Below are 22,316 nucleotides of genomic sequence, written 5' to 3' on the forward strand. Positions count from 1 at the left end.
AGCTTACGTCTTTGCAAATATGTGAGATTTATAAAGTTCGTCATGCTCAGTTGTCTGAAAATATCTTGGTTAAAGGAATGTTTTATTTTTAAACGGACGCTTGCCATACAGCTATATAATATTAAAGTGCGATAGTGAAAATAATAAATTCTGGGATTGTTCAAGAAATCTTGAAAAAAAATGTTTTTTAACAAGGACATCATTTTCGAAGTCCGTTCCAATGGCAGCTAAGATATAGGTCCGATGCTGTTATGATTTCGTATATACGTAAGGAGCATAATGGTACTATTAAACGGGAAGTTTGGTCCAGATTTCATAAAATATGTGTTCTTTCAAGACCCTACTTTTCAACGATCGTCCTACTGCACCTATATAATATAATATAGTGTCCCGATCAGCTTGCGCAACATGTACCACTTCAAGCCGGTAGTATTAGAAATGAGAGATAAGTTTGCATAGAAACAGACAGAGTAGATGATCAAGAATATATGCTTTATGGGGTCTCCTTTTATACGTTACACATTTCATGACAAAATTATAATATCCTCTGCAAGGGTAATATAAGTGTATGGAAATAAACTGTGACCAAGTGTACCACAGCAATTTAGCTCTTAATAGAAATCAGCTGAGAAGGTAGTGTAGAAAACCGTTCTTAAATCAAGAGTTTTGTTATCTTAGTTACACTTGGCAATTCTGTTCCCATTCACCCATACACAGAGTTTGCGCGAAGCGAATACTCGCTGACAAGAGTAACAAGTTGTTGTGGTGGTATATTTCTCTTTTATTGTTCTGGTTTTTGAGTTTCTCTTAAGCGTTTTTCTCCGAGAGAGTTTGTATACGTGTGTGTACGTTAGTAAATGGTCAGCCGTTCATGAATTCGGATGCATGTATGAATTTCATTCTCTTCGCCGTAGTCGCCTTAAACTCTCTTTGGAACAGCCATAGCTTCGAAAGGACAATGTTTGCCGAATTATAATCATATCCTTCTGTTAATCCGAAGAGTGAACAACAGTTGTCGCAGTACTCGTTGTAACATAAACAGTTTGATTTGTGAAAATTGGCCCTCGTGCATAGAATATCGCAGACGTTAGTGGTTAGTTTTTTAAAATGGACATATCAGCTTACCAGCATATGAATATTCGAATGAGTACTCGTGGCAAACGACCACTTCGCAATCTAACGCCTAATGACAAAGTGCGGGCAATTCAAAGAATTCATAATGGAGAAACAAAAGCTAGTGTTTCGAGGGACATTGGAGTTCCTGAATCTACGCTTCGTGGTTGGTGTAAAAATGAGCAAAAGTTAAGGTTTATGTGTCGTCAATTGGGATCAGATAACTTGGGTCTTGCAAATCTCGACACACCACCAGAAAAACGCGCCAAATTTGAGCTTCAACTGCTGCCCACGAAATTCGCACCATTGCCCAATTATGACGAGCTTAGTCTTAGCAATTTGCCATATCAGGCGATGGATTACACATCTTACAATGAGACATTATTAGAAAAGTCGGCTTTAGTCGAGTTCATAAAAAGAAATGGAGTTCACACCGAAGCAATGCAACAAATATCGGATGGTCACTCTGCCAGTACAGATTCTATCTCATCTGTGTGGGGATACTCAACAAACAATATGGTGCAACAGCTTAACTTGCTGGCACTTTTGAACTCAAAGCTGCCTCATAAATTAAATTATATTGCTGATAGCGGCATACCTAACCCTAAGCCTGAATGTACTACTGCATTAGAAGAATCAAAAAAATATAATTGTCCCTTGCTAAGTGTCAAAAACTGGGCAAAGGATCCTGCGAAATATGGGGCACCTACTCAAACACAATGCATTAATGATAATAACAATAATGATATTGATTGTCCTCTGACATCAACACCTACTCCAGTTGTCACCAGCCATTCTTCACCGACGACTGGCGAGCCTCCTTCCATGGTACAAACATCATTTGGAAATCACTCAAGCCAAGCAGCTGCAAATTTTACACCAGCGACAGATACCGATTGTCAGGGTGGCACCCTGCTGGATTGGTGTAAAATGTTTAGCGCAAGCCTGAATTTTTTTGCATTTGCTGCAGCTGCGGCTACCATGCACCCCGCAGTTGAAGCCCTGCCTACAACAATGGAGTTGACGACTGAAACAAACGATGCTGTTGGTTTAAATGATGTACTTCTAAAAAGGTTAAGTTCTTCGGTTCATTGTGAGTCTTCCAAGGAAAGTTATTACGACAGCGAACCAGAAGATTTGTCCGTTCGTTCCTGTGCTTCAAAAGTATCTAGTCCGGGAAACAGCCGATCGCACAGTCCCGATAAAAGAAGTACGTCAAGCTCATCAATACACAGCGATATTGATCAATAGTCACTTTGGAAATATCATTGTGGATAATTCTAAAGTACTTGTAATTCTTCTATCGTCTTTTAGATAAATCGAATCGTATAACTTATTAAACCCGGGGCAAGACAGTTACAATTTAAATCATTGAATGTATCCAAGCAATAATCAGTATGAAATAATAACAACTACTTATTAATTTTAACATCGTAACACAACTATCGTTGACTGTGTATAAAACCAAACGCAATTTACATAATTAAAAAGTTCTAGATGTATTTATTAGCTTAAATCTTTTGGCATATTCCAAATCAATTTATTAAGTTTTTAATTTTTGTTGTACAAAATAAATTACATGTATTTTTAAGTATCATCGAAATAAAATATTTATTACTTGAAAATGTATAAATAAATTGTCATATGAATGCAGTGTCATCTTTAAATCTTTTCAGTTACATACTTCTTACTATCTGCGATTTTACTAATTCATCTATATACTTATGTTTATACAATTTGTCCATCACACAAAAGCCAATACATGTTGTTCAGTCATTTGGTTCAGTCAATAATTAGTTGAACAGGTTTCCTGACATCGAGAAATTTCGACTTACAGCCCTTACATTTTGCTATTTGGTTTATATATCCACAAATTACCATCTTAAATATCTAAAAATGTCATAACAAATGGCCAACATTGAAGTTGTTTACAAAAATTTATACCCTGCAAGGATCGGTAGAAAATTAAAATAGGAACAAATTTTTGCTTATCAAGATACCTTGAGGCAACCCGGCATTTATTATTTTCACTATGCTCCTTACATACATATGAGCCAAATCTTATGAATATAAGCAAAGTCATAAATGTAGATCTATGGAAAAAAAGATATTAAGGTATCATAAGCAAAATTCCGGAATTCCGTTCTTTTGATGCTATGGCCCGAACCAATTTCATAAATATTTAGCGTGCCTAAACTTAAACTGTTTTTCTTTTTAAATATGGTATGGTTAAGGTTTAGGTTCACAAATGAGCTCAAGAAACATTTAAAGTAATATTTGAAAATTATTCTGTTTTTTACATATTTGTACATATATTTTCAAACATACATTTTTTTCATATATGTATGTACATTATCGAGTTCAAATTTTTTGAACTGGCAATGCTTCATTTACTAGGTAAGCTCTCGACAGGATATTCGGTCGTCCGTTGAAGGAATTGAATCTGAAAAACTCAACAAATGAATACACCAGTGAAAATTGTTGATAATTTTGTCCAAATTACCCAATGCTCCTGGTCAGAACGTTTAAATTTGTTTACCGCCGTTTTCCCTTGGACTTTGTCGACGTTTGTTGCCTTACCTATTTGATTTTATTTATTAGTTTCAGACCTTTTTATCCCCTGAACCCATTAAAAATTGGTAAGAAGGGTATAATGTATTTGTGCAAAAGGGAGCATCTCTGACCCCATAAAGTATATATATTCATGATCAGCATCAATAGCCGAGTCGATCTAACCATGTCCATCTGCCTGTCTGTCCGTATGTATAAACGCAATGATCTCAGAACCTATAAGAGCTAGAGTCTTGAAATTTAAGCTGTAGGTCCTCCTAGTGCCCGCGCAGATCGAGTTTGTTTCCGATATTCGATAACTTGCCCCGTTTCCAAGTAATCGATAAGAATCGATATCGAACTCCTGTTTTTGAGCAATTTTGGTAAATAATATGAGCTAGAGTCACCAAACTTGACATGTAGCTTTTAGAATAGTATATATATCAAATATCTTTCATTTTATTCCTATCGCCACCTCCCCGCTACCACCACAAAGCTATAAATCAAGTTAATAATCCAACTTGTATTGCCCAGCAATTTAAGCCACAATTTATATGCAATTGACTTTTTGAGAATACACAAATATTTCAATGAGATCGGTTACGAAACACAAAAGTTATGTGCGCACGTGTTAGCAGCATCTAGCGCAAATACCAAGAATTTCTGTATATATGTACACACACACATTCATGCGCGTTTGCTTTCAATTCTATCAACAGCATTGCAAATGCGATTGTATTTCTTTCTGTGCTGCTACTTTAATTAGTTTTTTTTTCATTAAAACTCAATTAATGGTGTGGCTGTTGAGTAAAACGGCGGCAAGTAGTGCAGTGTGTAGCTAGTTCGAACCCTACCGAGGAAACTATTTTATTTTTTGGCTGGTGTGGCTGTTGATTAGAGGCGGCATCAAGTAATGCGGTCTGTTGCGCGTTCGAACCCTGCCAAAAGAACTTTTTTTTTATTATACGCTGAACCCATTGAAAATGGGTAAAAAGGGTATAATGTTTTTGTGCAAATGTATGTAACAGGCAAAAGGAAGCATCTTCGATCCAATAAAGTGTATACATTCTTGATGAGCATCAACAGCCGAGTCGATCTAGCCATGTCCGTCTGTCTGTCCGTCCGTCCGTATGTATGAACGCAAGGATCTCAGAACCTATCCACAATTTATCCACAATTTAAAGGTGTTTTCTTTTTGTGAGTGTACGATGGCCCAAAAGGATTTAATACATCACAATTGCAACGCGTAAGAATTTCTTTTTATCGAATTCTCCTAAATGGACTGTATCCGAAAGCGATACCTTTTTGTTTTGTTTAATTCAGTTCTGTTAATGCTTAAGGAAACGATCGCGTAGCGCGACCTGCATTTGGTTGAATAAGGTGTAGGGTTTCGAATGCCCCTAGACGGACACTCTCGACTCTTACTACTTAGTTTTAATTTGAGAAACATATTTTCTTTAAAAATTTGCGATCGAATACATTTTATAATGGGTTTCTATTATTTATATTTCTATTATATAAAAAAATCGTTCTTAATTTGAGTTTAAATTTAAAATAAAATTGTTTGAAACAGTTTTTCTAAAAATTAAAATAATTTTTAAGCATCACAAAAATTTCTATGATCAGGAAACATTTTAGTCTCTAAGTCTTATAACTGACTGTTTTGGAAGTAATCTCATTTTCCAAGATCATTATAAATATTCATTTGAGATGTGTTTTACACCTTTTGGAATGAAAGTTTGTTAGGCATCTTTAGGGAAATGTTTACTCAAATTTTGGGTTCTAAATTCGATGGGCATAAAACTCATTTCAAATATCTGTTAAATTAAATTTAAGTGGAAAATGCGTGGGAAAGTTCTCCGAAATTTGAAGCAAAAATTTAATAGGGATTCAAGATTCTTAAAAATTAAGTTAATTTAAAATATGTTTTTGTATTGACTTTCATTTGATCATTTAGTAAACATTTGCCTGCAAAAATTTACAGAAGCTTCGGTCGGGAAATAATTATCTACTCTAAACAAAGTCGAACAGCAAGAGCAGCCGCAACAGACGAATGATTGGTTCACCTTTTGGTTAAATTAAATATTGCGTGTTGGTAATTTCCGCTTGGTTTCTTGTTGCTGCTGCCAACTGTTGAAGTTGAAGCGAATTATTACGATGATTACGCGACTGACAAAGTTTCCATGCATTCATGTCATCCATCCGGCCTTCCAGCCAAGCTTTCAATGTATGCGTCAACATAGCATGTGATGTTTATGTAAACATCTTCGTGGCATTCTGGATGAGGATTAAATTACTTAAAAGCAATCCTCTGGGCATATCCACAGCATTGGCATCCAACTGCTGTCAATATTGTGACGCCTCGTAACCCGTTCGATCGTAGCTGAACATGTATATATACATATATGTACTGAAGTTGTACGTATGTATGCTAAGATATTGAAATTTATAGACATATTGCATGTATGTATCTATAACTAGAAAAATTAAACTTTAATAAGTACTTATTATACCCTTGCAGAGGGTATTATAATTTTGTCGTGAAATGTGTAACGCATAGAAGGAGACATCTCCGACCCCATAAAGTATATATATTCTTGATCAGTATCAACAGCCGAGATGATATAGCCATGTCCGTCTGTCCGACTGTCTGTTTCTATGCGAACTAGTCACTCAGTTTTAAAGCTATCTTTATGAAACTTTGCAGAAGTCCCTCTTTCTGTTGCACGCAGTTCATATGTCAAAACCAGCTGGATCGGACCACTATATCATATAGCTGCCATAGGAACGATCGGTCGAAAAGTAGGTTCTTGTATGAAAAACATTTTTGTTTATAAAGTTATCTTTACTAAACTTGGTATTTATTAGTTTTACTGCGTTCCCCATATATATGCAAAATCCTATTAAGATCGGACAACTATATCATATAGTTGCCATAGGAACGATCGGTCGAAAATTAAGTTTTTGTATGGAACATTTTTATGTTTTTCAAGATATCTTGACCAAACTCGGTACTTATTAGTTTTACTAAGCTCCCCATATATATGCAAAATTCTATTAAGATCGGGCAACTATATCATATAGCTGCCATAGGAAAGATCGGTCGAAAATTAAGTTTTTGTATGGAAAATTTTTATGTGTTTCAAGATATCTTGACCAAACTCGGCATTTATTAGTTTTACTATGCTCCCTCCACTTATGCAAAATCTTATTCACATCGGGCTACTATATCATATAGCTGCCATAGGAACGATCGGTCGACAATTAAGTTGTTGTACGGAAACCTGTTTTTTTTTCATGATATCTTAACCATACTCGGCATTAACTATTTTCCCTGTGCTTCTAAGATACGGGCAAAGCACTATAAGCATTTTGAAAAGGTTGGGTCTGCAAGGGTATTAAATCTTCGGGGTGCCGAAGATAGCAATTCTTTCTCGTTTTCGTATCGTTTCGAATCTTTATGGATGTTTTAGTCTTAACTTAATTCATACTGCTCAGTGCTATTTATAGAAGATTAATAATATAACTTGACTTCACTCTAGTCGGGAGTTCCCGACTAAGGGGCACCAAATGCCGATCGTTCCTATGGCAGCTATATGATATAAAGATCCGATGTTAACATGATTTTGCATAAATGTAGGGAGCATAGTGAAACTTATCAATACCAAGTTTGGTCAAGATATCGAAAAAAATACCAAAAATGTTTTCTATACAACAACTTCATTTCGATCGTTCCTATCGCAGTTATGTAACATAGGAGTCCGATCCAGCTGGCTCCGACATATGTACTGCGTGCAACAGAAAAATGCACTTCTGCAAAGTTTCACGACGATAGCCTTACAACTGGGAGACTAGTTCACATAGAAGTAGACAGACGGATACGGTTGATACTGATCAAGAATATATATACTTTATGGGGTCTGAGATGTCTTCTTCTATGAGTTACACATTTCACGACATAATTATAATACCCTCTGCAAGGGTATAAAATGATAGTTCCCTATATAGGACTCCAACTCGTAACAGACCGCGCTACGTGCCGCCGTCTCTGCCCAACAGATAACCCAATAACTAATTTCTATTGAACAAAAATTAAAATTAAAATAGCAACACATGCACACAGCACAGAATACAATACAATCGCGATTGCAATGCTGCTCATTGAATTCAATAAAGGCGCGCGTGTGTGTGCGTGTACATGTTTAAAAAAATGTTTTCGGTTTGCGCTCGCTGCCGCTGACACTTTGGGTGAAAAAACCCAATTTCTTCAATAACTTTTCTGTTTCTTAACCGATCTTGATGAAATTTTCATCATTGGATCTCATTGTGGTATAGAATATTTGAATATTCTCAAAAAGTCAGTTCCATCTAAATTGTGGCTTAAATTGGTGGGCAAAGGAAATTGGTTTATTTACTTGACTTATGGCTATATTAATTTATTTATATATTAATGGTCGACAAGACGAGTGTCTTCCTAATTATTTAAAACATTATACATACATTATAAGAATTAAATGCTAAAAGCCTAGTTAGAATACACAATTTTCTAATAGCATCACCGACCGATGGAGGTATTTGCCAGTCCGGCCAGTCCTGCTCATAAGCTGGGAATGGTCAGTGAGTTTCCGAAGGTATCCTGAAAGCAACGATTTGATTAGGGGTATATGGTGGTAGCGGGGAGGTGGCAATAGCTATAAAATGAAAGACACTTAATATATATATTATATTCTCTTATTATTTACCCAATTTGCTCAAAAACAGGATTTCGATATCGATTTTTACCGATTACTTGGAAACTCCTGTTTTAAAATGATCGATTATCGGAAACAGAGTCGGACTGCGCATGGACTAGGACGACCTACAGCTAAAATTTCATATAGGTTCTGAGATCCTTGCGTTCATACATACGGACGGACAGACAGACGGACATGGCAAGACCGACTCGGCTATTGATGGTGATCAAGAATATATATACTTTATGGGGTCGGCGATGCCACCTTCTGCCTGTTACAGACTTTTGCACAAAAACATTATACTCGTTTTACCCATTTTTAATGGGTTCAGCGTTTTAAAAGAACGAATTAAATAGAATTAAATAAAGAAGCGAATGAATGTTTGTGTGTACGTGTATACAGAAATACGTTTTAATAATAACTGTTTTCTTTAATAACTTCTGTGTTTCTTACCCGATATATGTATATTCTCAAAAAGACAAATCGCGACAAAAGACAAGATTGGCGACTCTTATAACTTAAGATATTTTCTCAAAAAACAATATAAGTATATCGATTTTAATCGATTCCTTGGAAGCGGAAGTTAGCTTGGCATTTATCGATTATCGGAAACAAACCTACGTTCAACAAGTAAAAGGTTCTAGTCGGGAGCTCCCGACTAGTGGATACCCTGAGCCCTCTTCTTCCAACACCAAATGCAGATCCCACTACGCGCTCGTTTGATTTAGTAGTAATAAATAAAAATGAAAAAAAAAAAAAATTGTTCCCTTGGCTGGGTTCGAAAACTCGCAACTAACCGCACCACTTGCCGCTGCCTCTACTCAAGGGCCACACCAATAACTGAACAATAGAATAAAGAATATTTGTGTATTCTCAAAAATGCAATTGCATATAAATCGTGGCTTAAATTGATAGGCAATACAAGTTAGATAATTAACTTGATTTATAGCTTTGCGGTGGTAGCGGGGAGGTAGGTATAAAATGAAAGATACTTGATATATATATACTATTCTAGAAGCTACATGTCAAGTTTGGTGACTTTAGCTCATATTATTTGCCGAAATTGCTCAAAAAACAGGATTTCGATATCGATTTGTATCTATTACTTGGAAACGGGGCAAGTTATCGAATATCGGAAGCAAACTCAATCTGCGCGGGCACAGCTAAGCTGGAGGACCTACAGCTAAAATTTGAAGTCTCTAGCATTTTTAGGTTCTTATATCCTTGCGTTTATACATACGGACAGACGGACATGGCTAGATCGACTCGGTTATTTATGCTGATCAAGAATATATAAACTTTATGGGGTCGGAGATGCTTCCTTCTGCCTGTTACATACATTTGCACAAATACAATATACCCTGATTACCCATTTTTAATGGGTTCAGGGTATATAAATACAAATCTCTAGCCTCTGGTTCTGGAATCGATCAGTGCCTTCTGATCTCTACCAAGCGAATAATTAATATTGGTTTATAGTTACTATAATGTAACTTATGTAGTTGTGACATGGTGGAACATGCCAATACTTAAAATATATTTTGATAAATGAATAAAGGTTGCCAGTTGGGCCATTCTGAGTTAAGCATTAATATCTAGGCTAGACTTGTTTTATTTTATCGCCACAAAATTTTGTTTAATTTAAATTCAGACAAAGAAAACTGATTTGTACACGGACACATATTTCTTCTCGTCCATTGACATGAAATTAGAAACCAGCATCTTTAGAAAGAATAATCACTTTTTTTGTCTTTCAGCGAAATTGCAGTTGTGTTTTCATATTTCTTTTTATAGTTATACACTCTATTGCTCTGTTACATCTTTGTACTTACAAACATCAAAGTAAATCTGTATGTACATTTTGTGTACATTTTAATACCCTGAACCCATTGAAAGTGGGTGAAAGGTATAATGGTTTTGTAAAAATGTATATAACAGGGAGATAGAACTATCCTCAAAAATAATTTATATTCTTGGTCATCATCAATAGTCGAGTCGATGAAGCCATCTCTCTAAGTCCGAATGTATGATCTTAATATTTGACTTAATATTTTTAACGGAGGTATGTTTTTTCCACCCGACAAAATCCAAAAAAAAAAAAAATATTCCCATTGGAGGCAATCATAAATTGTAGGTCATCATTTGGTCATATTATCCATTTGATAATATTCTGTGGCACAATGAGATCTTCTGCAGAAAATGTCAGCAAATCGGTTTAGAAACACATAAGCTATTAAAAAAAAACATATGGTCTTACTGTCAAACCAAGTGTTAAGGCTGTTAATCTTTCGCTCAGCGAGAAAAAACAGTATATCCATATACATATATTAAATTAGTCTTACAAATGTTTGCTTTCTAGCTCTTACGGATTGGGCCAAGCGATCAAGATCATCAATTGTGCGTTGGAGAAGGATTGGCATGCGGGGTCATGAAAAATTGATCCAGAAAGTGTAGAAAATACGCGAAAAATGGTTGTATACATGTTTTTTTTTTACCCAGTCGCTCGACCTCAAACTTATTTTTAAAGATCCTTGCTCCAATTTATTTAAGAGATGTTTGACACTTTTCGAAAAAATCTATAGCTCCTATCATTTAGCACATTTCTTCTACCAAGAAATGGGGGATAGAAATTTCCTGAGTGAAGTTGGGTTCAAATTCCTAAAGATATGCGCCCTATCAAAAAATGCTATATAATCAGGTGTACGCTTATTTTATGTATTTTATAAAATGTGTGCATATATATAATTCAAACTTCCAGTGCCTAAGGTATCAATTTAGTCGGAGAGAGTGACATGGATAAATTTACCCAAGTCAGTGTTTCTTATTGCCTGGTACATTAATTTTCACGTTACCGTCACACCCTTTTGTCATACCCAATTTCGATCTTCCAATTAATACATGATAGTATGACTATTATATATTTTCTTCACCAACAATCATTTAAGACTGCTTACTTAAACTATTCTACTAATATTATTTGTTATAATAATTATAATAAAATATAATAATTCAAGCGAAATTATTGGTAAATTTTAGTAAAGGATATCTAATAGTCTAAATTAGAAATAATGATTTATTTTAAAAGTCTTTTGTCAGATGAGAACAGAATGCAGTACAGTTCCCCGATTTGTTAGTTTTCAAAGGGATGAACAACCTTCGTGGGATGAGTAACGTTTTAATTGTCATTGTCGACAATTCGGGAGGGGTAGAGGCACTAAATTAAAGTTTGCTAAGCCGTATATTTGGTATATTGTTTTTGTGCAATGTTCGTCTTGCCATCTGTCTGAATGGAATATCTTAATGCTTTGGATGTATACAGAAATTCTTGCAATTTGCGCTAGCTTCAATTTAATTGACTTCTTAAATTTATGCTGACTTCCATTTGATTTATGTTTTTGATTTCAAGTTATGGGCAGGTGGCTAGAGCTAAAAAATAAAATATACTTGATCTATGTATATCATTCTAGAAGGTAGTATTTATTCTTCTTTACTCACGCTTCAGTTTTATAATAAACTATAACCGAACCACTGCCCACTCTTTGGCACACTCGCCCATGATCAGCCAGTCATTCGGAAAATTCGGCAATTCAAAAAATTGATTTAAATAAATGAAAACATATTTAACAACTGCGGGTTTTACCTGGTTTTCGCGGTCAAATTTTATACTTTAAATGTCTGTAAGTAAATTAACACTTTCCCGTACTACTATTAACAGCGAAGTGGATTCCGCAATCGAAGAAGGACGTTCCAAAAACATTTCGCGTAGGTATTAAGAAACGAGTTTGTCGATTGAATGATGAACAAAGTTGCAATTAACAGTGTTTCACCTATTTTTCGGCATTGGGGTGGACTTACCAAAATCGGTGAAGCACATACATATGTATTCATTAATATTTCCTACATACATACAGAAGGTGGAATTTTCCTAAAGTGCGACAGCGCCAATGAATTTTACCATAGATCATTGTAATAATACTATAATTGAAACTGATTTTACTATAGTAGTCTGCGCATCTGAAACATTTCCTAACAATTTATTTATGTAGAGCCTTTTAAATCATTATGTCGGTAAGATCAATTTTGAAACTACACCAATTGAACCTAAATCTTCATTTTCTAGCCAATAATTGTCAAGCATTCGAATTTCAACGAAAAACCTCCTAGGGCTCGAAAACTTGCCACTTTTCTATTATATTATTATTTTCTATTATTATTGTACACAGATTGCATATATTTAATTTTTTGAATACCGTTAGGGTTGTTGACCTTTTGAAATTATACACTTTGCAATTGCGATTGTACGGTTTTCTGTTCTGTGTGTATCTGATGTTATTTTAATACGATTTTATACCCTTGCAGAGGGTATTATTATAATTTTTTTGCGTAATGTGTAACGCATAGAAGGAGACATCTTCGTCCCCATTAAGTATATCTATTCTTGATCAGTATCAACAGCCGAGTCGATATAGTCATGTCCGTCTGACCGTCTTTCTGTTTCTATGCGAACTAGTCACTCAATTTTAAAGCAATCGTCGTGGAACTTTGCAGAAGTCCCTCTTTCTGTTGCACGCAGTACATATGTTGGAACCAGCTGGATCGGACTCCTATATTATATACTTGCCATAGGAACAATCGGTCGAAAAGTAGGTTCTTATATGTAAAACTTTTTTTTATCAAGATATCTTGAACAAACTCGGCACATATTAGTGTTACTAAAACCCTAAGAACATCGGACCACTATATCATATAGCCATAGGAATGATCGGTCGAAAATTAAGTTGTGATACGAAAAACTTTTCAAGATATCTTGACCAAACTTGGGATTTATAAGTTTCACTATGTGCCCTACAGTTATGCAAAATTGATCTGTTTTTCAAGATATCTTAACCATACTCGGCATTAACTATTTTCCCTGATCTTCTTAGATACGGGCAAAGCACTATGAGCATTATGAAAAGGTAAATAAAGAGTTAGCTTGACACTTCCTTCAAAATTAGGAAGCATATAGTCAACGATGTTATTTAAAATACATTTACCGAAGTTTGGATACTTGGGAAGGAAGCACAGCCACTGTCTTAAGTTGCCAGATTGATACGTGTATGTCTGTTAATAAGCAGTAACGAGCTGCTGTGCTAAAACAGCGTGGGTACAGTCGGACATTCTCAACTAGTTAAAATACTCTTGTTTTATAATCATGTGTACGACCTATGTTGAAATTGGGACTAGCCGTCAATTATAACAGCTATTATGCATACACATCTAAGTTTACACATGCATATATATTGTATATCTTTACATTCATACACATAAGTGTGTTTGTGACTTAACAAATTTTAAAAATAGGCCTACATTTTGCCTTGTGTGCGGAGGTGGCATAAATACCCCCTAAGCAAACCCTTTTACATGCGATGTCTACACAACACAACAGCGATGGTTCCAGCCCTGGTCCAAAGTAGACAGAATTTAACGTGCCACTCACTCTTTTAATAATTGCTCAGAGTGTGGTGCGATTTGTGTTTGCGCATTACTGTGTCGCTGGACAATCAACCGTGTCGTTAGGCCTTTCAGGCCTCCCCAAACCGGACCGGGACAGAACCTGACCGGACCGGCTCAAAACGGACTACACCATTTGCCATCAGCTAAAATTTGTGATAGATGCGGTTTGTGGATGCTGGACCAAAGCACGCGAGGTGTTGTGCACACGCACACCATACTCCTGTAGTAACCCAAAAGTGTCCAGAAAAGGGATGAAAGGACTGAAAAATGCTTACGACTAGGTTTGAAAATGGTATTACAAATATATAATGCGTATAAACTTACAAACATATACGTATGTACGTAAATGTATATGTTTTATATGCTATGACGTACATAGTCACACTACTCAAAACTTTCATTAAATATATATATATATATATATATATAACTACATAAATAGGTATGCATGTATTATGGTCTAAATACCTATGTACTTTAATGAGCAGTAGCTGTTGTTTAATATAAATGTATTTTATAAGATACGTATGTAAGTGTTTGCATGCAAATTAATTTGTATGTATTTGGCTATGTATGTGCGGCTGAAAGTATTTATGAAGGTATGTGTATGCCCGTATAAATGTGGTCAGCACATATAACTTCAACCGTGGTAGTGGTCAACAGATTGGCAAAGGTTCGTTAATCCTACGAATGTCCTGAGCGAAGGTTATTGTGCGGAGCACAACGAGCGGTGTTGCTAGCATGAGCTCTCTTACCCTTGTTACAATATTATGTTTAGTTAAGTTTTTGAAATAGGGTTAGTAGTGTAATCAAATTGCTACTGTGTAGTAGTAGAATTTGTCATACATTTTACAGCTCACTCGTGCCTGCGATTGATGTTGACGTGAGTCCCCGTGGATTCGGCCGGGTAGCTATAGAAGATTCCGTTCCATTAAACACATATAATAGCTTATGTTATTCTCAACCCATTGCCCAACCATAAGAGTTTTGAAGTTTAATTTTTGTATGTAATTACGTTATAAGGCGAAGTGGTGAAAAACGGTAAGAACCTAACGGGTAAGCCCAGAAAAATCCCATCCAGTGCTGGTATGTGTATGCATGTTTCGTAAAAAAGCTTTTCGCATGTTTGTTATGCGAGCTTGGCAATGAGGACTTCTACTTATTGCTCAATGGGGTATCCCATAGTTTGACCTAAGACAATACAAACACTAAGATGAGTAACACCCATCCATTTAAATTCGACGCAAAATATCTAGCCTGGCTTCTCATCTGGCTTTTCCCAGTTCACTCGACATGACAGCCGACTGGCTGTTTGTTCTCCAAAAGCCAGACGAACGATGATGCTGACACGAGGACTTCGAGTATAATAGTAAAATTTAAACTTTAGCTCCTTCAATCACCTTCAAACTTATTTTTTCCGAAGTATTTCACTCGTGTATTAAACATGTTCATTGCAACCTCTTTTTTATTGCCTCTACTTCAATCTAATTTTTATAGCTTTATGTTAAACACTAGCAGGTGCTTCCTAGCCTTGCTCAGTCGAAGCTCGCGCCTCAAATTTTATATATTCATTTTCCACTCATTTTCCGCCCGTGAAATATTTAAAAATACTTGTACTATCCTTATACTTTACATACAAAAGTGAAAACAAGTACTAGTTGTCTAGGCGCGAGTCACCGACTTGGGGATACCGTGAACCTTGTGATACGCGCTCGTTTGCTTTGGCATTAAATGTATGTAACAGCAGAAGGTATAAAGTATATATATTCTTGATCAGTATCAATATCCGAGTCGATTTAGCCTTGTCCTTCTGTCTGTTCGTCCGTATGTATGAACACAAGGCCTCAAGGACGTAGCTCTTCCCAGTCCCCGCACAGTACGCAGCATAACTTGCCCCGTTTCCAAGTAATCGATAAAAATCGATTTCGAAATCCTGTTTTGAGCCAGAGTCACCAAACTTGACATGTAGCTTTTAGAATAATATATATATATTAAGTATCTTTCATTTTATAGCTATCGCCACCTCCATAAATCAAGTAAACAAACCTATTTGTATTGCCCACAAATTTAAGCCACAATTTTAATTAAATTGACTTTTTAAGAGTATACAAATTTTCTATAGTACAATAGGATCTAATGTTGACATTTTCATCAAGATCGGTTAAGAAACACAGAAGTTATTAAATAAAACGTGTGGATATATATATTGGCAGCCCACGAGTCATGCGCGACTTTATTGAATTTTATCAACAGAATTGCAATTTCGATTGCATTGTATTCTGTGGTGTGTGTGTGTGTTGCTATTTTAAATGGTTTTTTTCAGTAGCTATTGGTTTTTGGTTTGGATGTTGAGTAGAGGCGGTTGCAAGTAGTGCGGTTTCTTACAAGTTACGAGTTCGAGTCCTATAGAGGGAACTATCTCGTTTTTTTTTATACCCTGAATCCATTTTAAATGGTTAAAAAGGGTATTATGTATTTGTGCAACTGTATGTTACAGGCAGAAGAAGGCATCTCCGATCTCATAAAGTATATATATTCTTGATCAGCATCAACAGCCGATTCGATCCAGCCATGTCCGCCTGTCTGTCCGTCCGTCTGTCCGTCTGTCCATCCGAAGGTATGGAATAACTTGAATAACTGTAGGTCCTCCTAGTGCCCGCGCAGATCGATTTGTTTCCAATATTCGATAACTTGCCCCGTTTCCAAGTAATCGATAGAAATAGATATCGAAATCCTGTTTTTTAAGCAAACCCTAACTTGACATGTAGCTTCTGGAATAGTATATATATATATCAAGTATCTTTCATTTTATACCTATCGCCTGTTGGAAGAAGAGGGTTCAGGGTATCCCCTAGTAGGGAGCTCCCGACTATAACCTCTTTTTTGTTTTATTCTGTATGGGTTCGGAGATGCTTCCTTTGCTTCATACACTAGGTAACTAAATTCAATTATTTTTTCCCCATTCAGTAACATAATAACATGTGTTATTTAAGATATTAATTATTGAAATACATAAATGGAAATGACAACTTTTTAAAGCTGAATAAGTTTTCGTCGATATATGTAGATGATTTCTTTGCGGAATGTTCTACGAAATTCTGTTTTTAATGACCAAGGAATGTAATCCGAATTATTCTTGAAGCTGTTTCATTTTATAGATACGTACATCAATTTGTTAACGGATCATCGATTCAAATATCGTGCATTAAAATTAATGCAGAATCGACCAATTCGTACAATGGAATCCTCACAGTACATACGTTTTTGAGCCACAGTAGTCGTGGCAAAAAAATTTTAGAGTTATATTTGACGCGGGTATACAGAATTATATATTACAAGATACGTCTCTTCGCTTCGTGAACCGAGAATTAAATATGTGAATAACAAACTCTGGCAGCTGTTGAATACCCACAATTGTTCTGGCACTCATATTGAATGGCTGTTGCAATTTCTTATGCCATCGCAAAAGGTGTTGAACTTAATTGCAGCAGCAAAAAATTCACTTTTCGAGAGTTACGCGAAGCAAAAGCAATGTGTATGAATATGTAAGAAAAAAATTCGAATAGCAGGCCATGAATAAAAGCATTTTTGCGTTAGCACGCATCAAAATTGCACCATATGGAAATTTAGTTGGCAAATGCCGTGATATTGTTGACGTCAATGAAGAAAAAACTGCAGCCGTATGCGAAGGTCAATCAAGTGACTCTTTTTGTGCCAACTGCCTTTCGCCAATGCGCCAAAATTGCGGTAAAAACAAAAACTACGGTCGTCACACAGCTCACTAAACGCTTGGAGCCACGGAGAAAAAAATCGTCGGACGGCGAGCAGGCCGCGCTATTTAAGGGGATTAGGCAGTCAGTTGGAAACCGCTTGTTTGCCCAGTGGCATGCAGCTTGATGCACTTCACTGTTTTTTCTGTTGCAGCAACAATATACCGTCTGCTTCTGCCTCGGTCATATAACCACTACGTCTTCGCGTGCAGTGCGAAATGGCGATGTGGTGTCCAGCACCGCATTCGATGTAGATGTGGCATTTTGAGCGTCATGTGATACTGTCGCCGATTAGGCTTGTATGGACGTGCAAAGTGCTTGCGATGTATGTTTGAAATGTTTGTTGGTTTTTGACACGACTATGACATAAAAACAGCAATTTTTTGTAGCCCCAAATTTTTGAATGTAGTCTTGCTTTTCTTTCCTAGCTTTGGGCATGTTTCTATTTCCCACAGCTTAACCGATTAATGGTTTTACGAGTATATCACATCAATAAGTGGATATTGCGCTTACACATGTAACCTATGTATCTAATTACACTAAGGAAATTAGTGGATATTTATTTAAACTTTTGTGAATTCGCTTTTTTTTCAGCATTTCACGGTTGCTTAAATGCCCGTCATTTACGCAAATCAACAACCGGCGTCCGGGTCAGTCGTAAAAAATAATTTCAAATTTGTTCTATGCTGAAATTGTTATACCCTGAACCCATTTAAAATGGGTAAGAAGCAGAAGGAAGTATCTCAGACCCCACAAAGTCTGTCCGTCCGTCCGTATGTATGAACACAAGGATCTCAGCTAGAGACTTGAAATTTGGAATGTAGGTCCTCCTATTGCCCCTGCAGTACGAGTTGATTCCGATAAAAGAAAATTTGCCCCGTTTCCAAGTATCCGATAAAAATCGATATCGATATCCTGTTTTTTGAGCATATATCTTAAGTTATAAAAACTGGAGTCACCAAACTTGACTTGTAGCTTCTAAAATATATAATATATCAAGTGTCTTTCATTTTATAGCTGTCGCCTCCTCCCCGCTACCAATTACAATTTCGATTGTATTGTTTTCTGTGCTGCTATTTCAATCCGTTTTTCTTTTGGCTCGTAGCGCGAGCTGCATTTGGTGTTGGGAAAAGAGGGTTCAGAGGATCCCCTAGTCGGGAACTCCCGACTAGACCCTCTTACTTGTTATTACTGCTAAAGCAAGCAAGCTCGTAGCTCGAGCTGCATTTAATGTTGGTATAAAAGGGGTCCAGGGTATTCCCTAGTCGGGAAATCCCTACTATAGCCTCTTACTTGTTTTAATCTGTTTTGGTTTTTATTTATATATTTTTTATTAAAAGGAGAACCTGAATTGTTATAATTTTTCGAAAATAGGAGAGCTATGAATTTTTATATTAATCATGCATATAGTATACATTTTTATATTTAAATCAATATTTTTGTATGTATATAATTTAAAGCTTTCAAAAATATGTTTTTTGGGTGGTATTTTTAACGTTTTTATACCCGAGTAGAGGGTATTTATATTTTGTCATGAAATGTATAACGCATAGAGGGAGTCCTCTCCGACCCTATTAAATATATATTTGTTCTAGATAAGCATCAGACGAGTTGATATAGACATCAGTTTTAAGGCTATCGTCTTGAAACTTTGTAGTCTTTCTGTTGCAGGCAGTACATATCTCGGAACCGGCCGGATTAGAACACTATATCATGTAGCTGCTATAGGAACGATTACGAGCTATTTTCACGAATCTGCAAAAGGCAAATGTCTACACGGGTTTAAAATCTTTACAGTGCAGAAGACATTCTTACCTTTTCGTTTTACTGTAAATTCTTTAATAGTTACAATAAGGCGTCGTTTTAGATATTATTCATTTGAAACGACGGCTGAAATATTACCATTTCGTCAAATCCGCCTGATGCCGCATTTTAATACCCTTGCAGAGGGTATTTTAATTTTGTCGTGAAATGTGTAACGCATAGAAGGAGACATCTCCGACCCCATAAAGTATATATATCCATGATCAGTATAATCAGCCGAGTCGATATAGCCATGTCCGTCTGTCCGTCTGTCTGTTTCTATGCGAACTAGTCTCTCAGTTTTAAAGCTATCTTAATGAAACTTTGCAGAAAACCCTCTTCTTCTGCTGCAAGCAGTTCATATGTCAAAACCAGCTGGATCGGACCACTATTTCATATAGCTGCCATAGGAACGATCTGTCGAAAAGTAGGTTCTTGTATGAAAATCATTTTTGTTTATTAAGATATCCTGATCAAACTCGGCATTTATTAGTTTTACTATGCTCCTCATATATATGCAAAATCCTATTAAGATCGGACCACTATATCATATAGCTGCCCTAGGAACGATTGGTCGAAAATTAAGTTGTTATATGGAAAATTTGTTTGTTTTTCGCAATATTTTGACCAAACTCGACATTTATTTGTTTTACTATGCTCCTCATATAAATGCGAAATCCTATTAAGATCGGACCACAATATCATATAGCTGCCATAGGAACGATCGGTCGAAAATTAAGTTGTTGTATAGAAAATTTTTTTGTTTTTTACGATATTTTGACCAAACTCGCCATTTATTTGTTTTACTATGCTCCTCATATATATGCGAAATCCTATTAAGATCGGACCACTATATCATATAGCTGTGATAGGAACGATCGGTCGAAAATTAAGTTGTTGTATGGATAATTAGTTTGCTTTTTACGATATCTTGACCAAACTCGGCATTTATTTGTTTTATGATGCTCCTCATATATATGCAAAATCCTATTAAGATCGGACCACTAAACCATATAGCTGCCATAGGAACGATCAGTCGAAAATTAAGTTGTTGTATGAAAAACTTCTTTGTTTTTCAAGACATCTTAACCATACTCGGCATTAACTTTTTTCCCTGTGCTTCTTAGATATGAACATTATGAAAAGGTTAAGTCTGATAGGGGATTAAATCTTCGGTGTGCCAAAGATAGCCCTTCCTTCTCGTCTCATGTAAACTCAATTATCGATGAGGCTGTTTGTAGCGAGTTCGAACCCTACCGAGGAAACTATTTTTTTTTTTCGATATAGCCACAAAAACATTTTTGTTTATCAAGATATCGTAACCAAGCTCAGCATATATTAATTTTACTATGCTCCCTCCATTTATGCGAAATCTTATTTACACCGGACAGTAGTCCGATAGTAGTAGTAGTCAGCTATCATATAGCTGCCATAGGAACGATCTGTCGAAAATTGAGTTGTTGAGTGCAAAACTATTTTGTTTTTCAAGAAAAGGGCCACATCCTCCTCCATCGGTCGGTGATGCTATTAGAAAATTGTGTATTCTAACTAGGCTTTTAGCGTTTAATTTTCATAATGTATTGAATAATTAGGAAGACACTCGTTTTGTCGACCATTCATAAAATAAAATAGAAAAAAATCTCAGCTATACTCGGCATTAACTATGTGCTTCTTAAATACGGGCAAATCACTGTGAGCATTATGAAAAGGTTGGGTCTGCAAGGGTATTAAATCTTCGGCGTGCCGAAGATATCCCTTCTTTCACGTTAAATTTGCCTTTAAAAGTCTAATCGGTTGATCAGGGTATCTAAAGGCGATTTCGGACTATAAGCCGAAGGATTGGAGAGAAATCGAGTTTTCAAATCGACAAAAAAGTGGTTGCCCGATTTTCCGTTGCGAAGAAGCCCCATGTGAGTCAGTCAAACACCGAGCTTCAAGCGCCGAACGAGCCGTATCTCGGTCAGCGCACAAGGTTCTTGCTAAATACATATATGTATGAGTGTATCTCACTTCACTTATTGCCTTGTAAAATTGTGTGCATCTCGTTCTCCCAGCTTAGATCAACATACATACATATTTATGTATTGTGTGGATGTGCGCACAAGTCAATCAATGCGTTTGTAAAGGTCAGATATTATCTTCAATTGGAGGGTGCCCGCGGCCAGCCACTGAATAGAGTACATGTCTCTGGCTCGCGATTAACGCATTGATCAATTTATGTGCACCTCTAGACGACACATGCATGTCAATAAAAGAATTTTAATCCCAAAAAAAACGAGAAAGAAGTGCTATCTTCGGCACAACGAAGATTTAATACCCTTGCAGACCCAACCTTTTCAAAATGCTCATAGTGCTTTGCCCGTATCTAAGAAGCACAGGGAAAATAGTTATGGTTAAGATATCTTGAAAAACAAAACAGGTTTCCATACAACAACTTAATTTTCGACCGATCGTTCCTATGGCAGCTATATGATAAAGTAGCCCGATGTGAATAAGATTTTGCATAAGTGGAGGGAGCATAGTAATAAATGCCGAGTTTGGTCAAGATATCTTGAAAAACAAAAAAAATTCCATCTTAATATAATTTTGCATATATATGGGGACCGTAGTAAAACTAATAAATACCGAGTTTTGTTAAGATATCTTGAAACACATAAAAATTTTCCATACAAAAACTTAATTTTCGACCGATCTTTCCTATGGCAGCTATATGATATAGTGGTCCGATCTTAATAGGATTTCGCATATATATGGGGAGCGTAGTAAAACTAATAAATACAAAGTTTAGTCAAGATAACTTTATAAACAAAAATGTTTTTCATACAAGAACCTACTTTTCGACCGATCGTTC

General features: G+C 36.1%; 1 protein-coding gene across 1 annotated transcript; it reads left to right on the forward strand.

Annotated features, from left to right (window-relative positions):
- The first annotated feature begins 973 nt into the window (after positions 1–973).
- danr (distal antenna-related) lies at positions 974–2,610 on the forward strand. Its single transcript, XM_064700788.1, has one exon. It carries the CDS (start codon positions 1,108–1,110, stop codon positions 2,362–2,364), a length of 1,257 nt encoding a protein of 418 aa, XP_064556858.1. The 5' UTR covers positions 974–1,107; the 3' UTR covers positions 2,365–2,610.
- Positions 2,611–22,316: the final 19,706 nt, after the last annotated feature.

This window comes from Drosophila montana, unplaced genomic scaffold (genome assembly GCF_035044405.1).
Source record: "Drosophila montana isolate Dmon_TW-CO22-7 unplaced genomic scaffold, ASM3504440v1 contig_1900_1, whole genome shotgun sequence".
Classification (NCBI taxonomy): Eukaryota; Metazoa; Arthropoda; class Insecta; order Diptera; family Drosophilidae; genus Drosophila; species Drosophila montana.

Coding starts and splice junctions, on each gene's coding strand:
- danr (XM_064700788.1), top strand. CDS start 1,108: ATGGACATATCAGCTTACCAGCATATGAATATTCGAATGAGTACTCGT.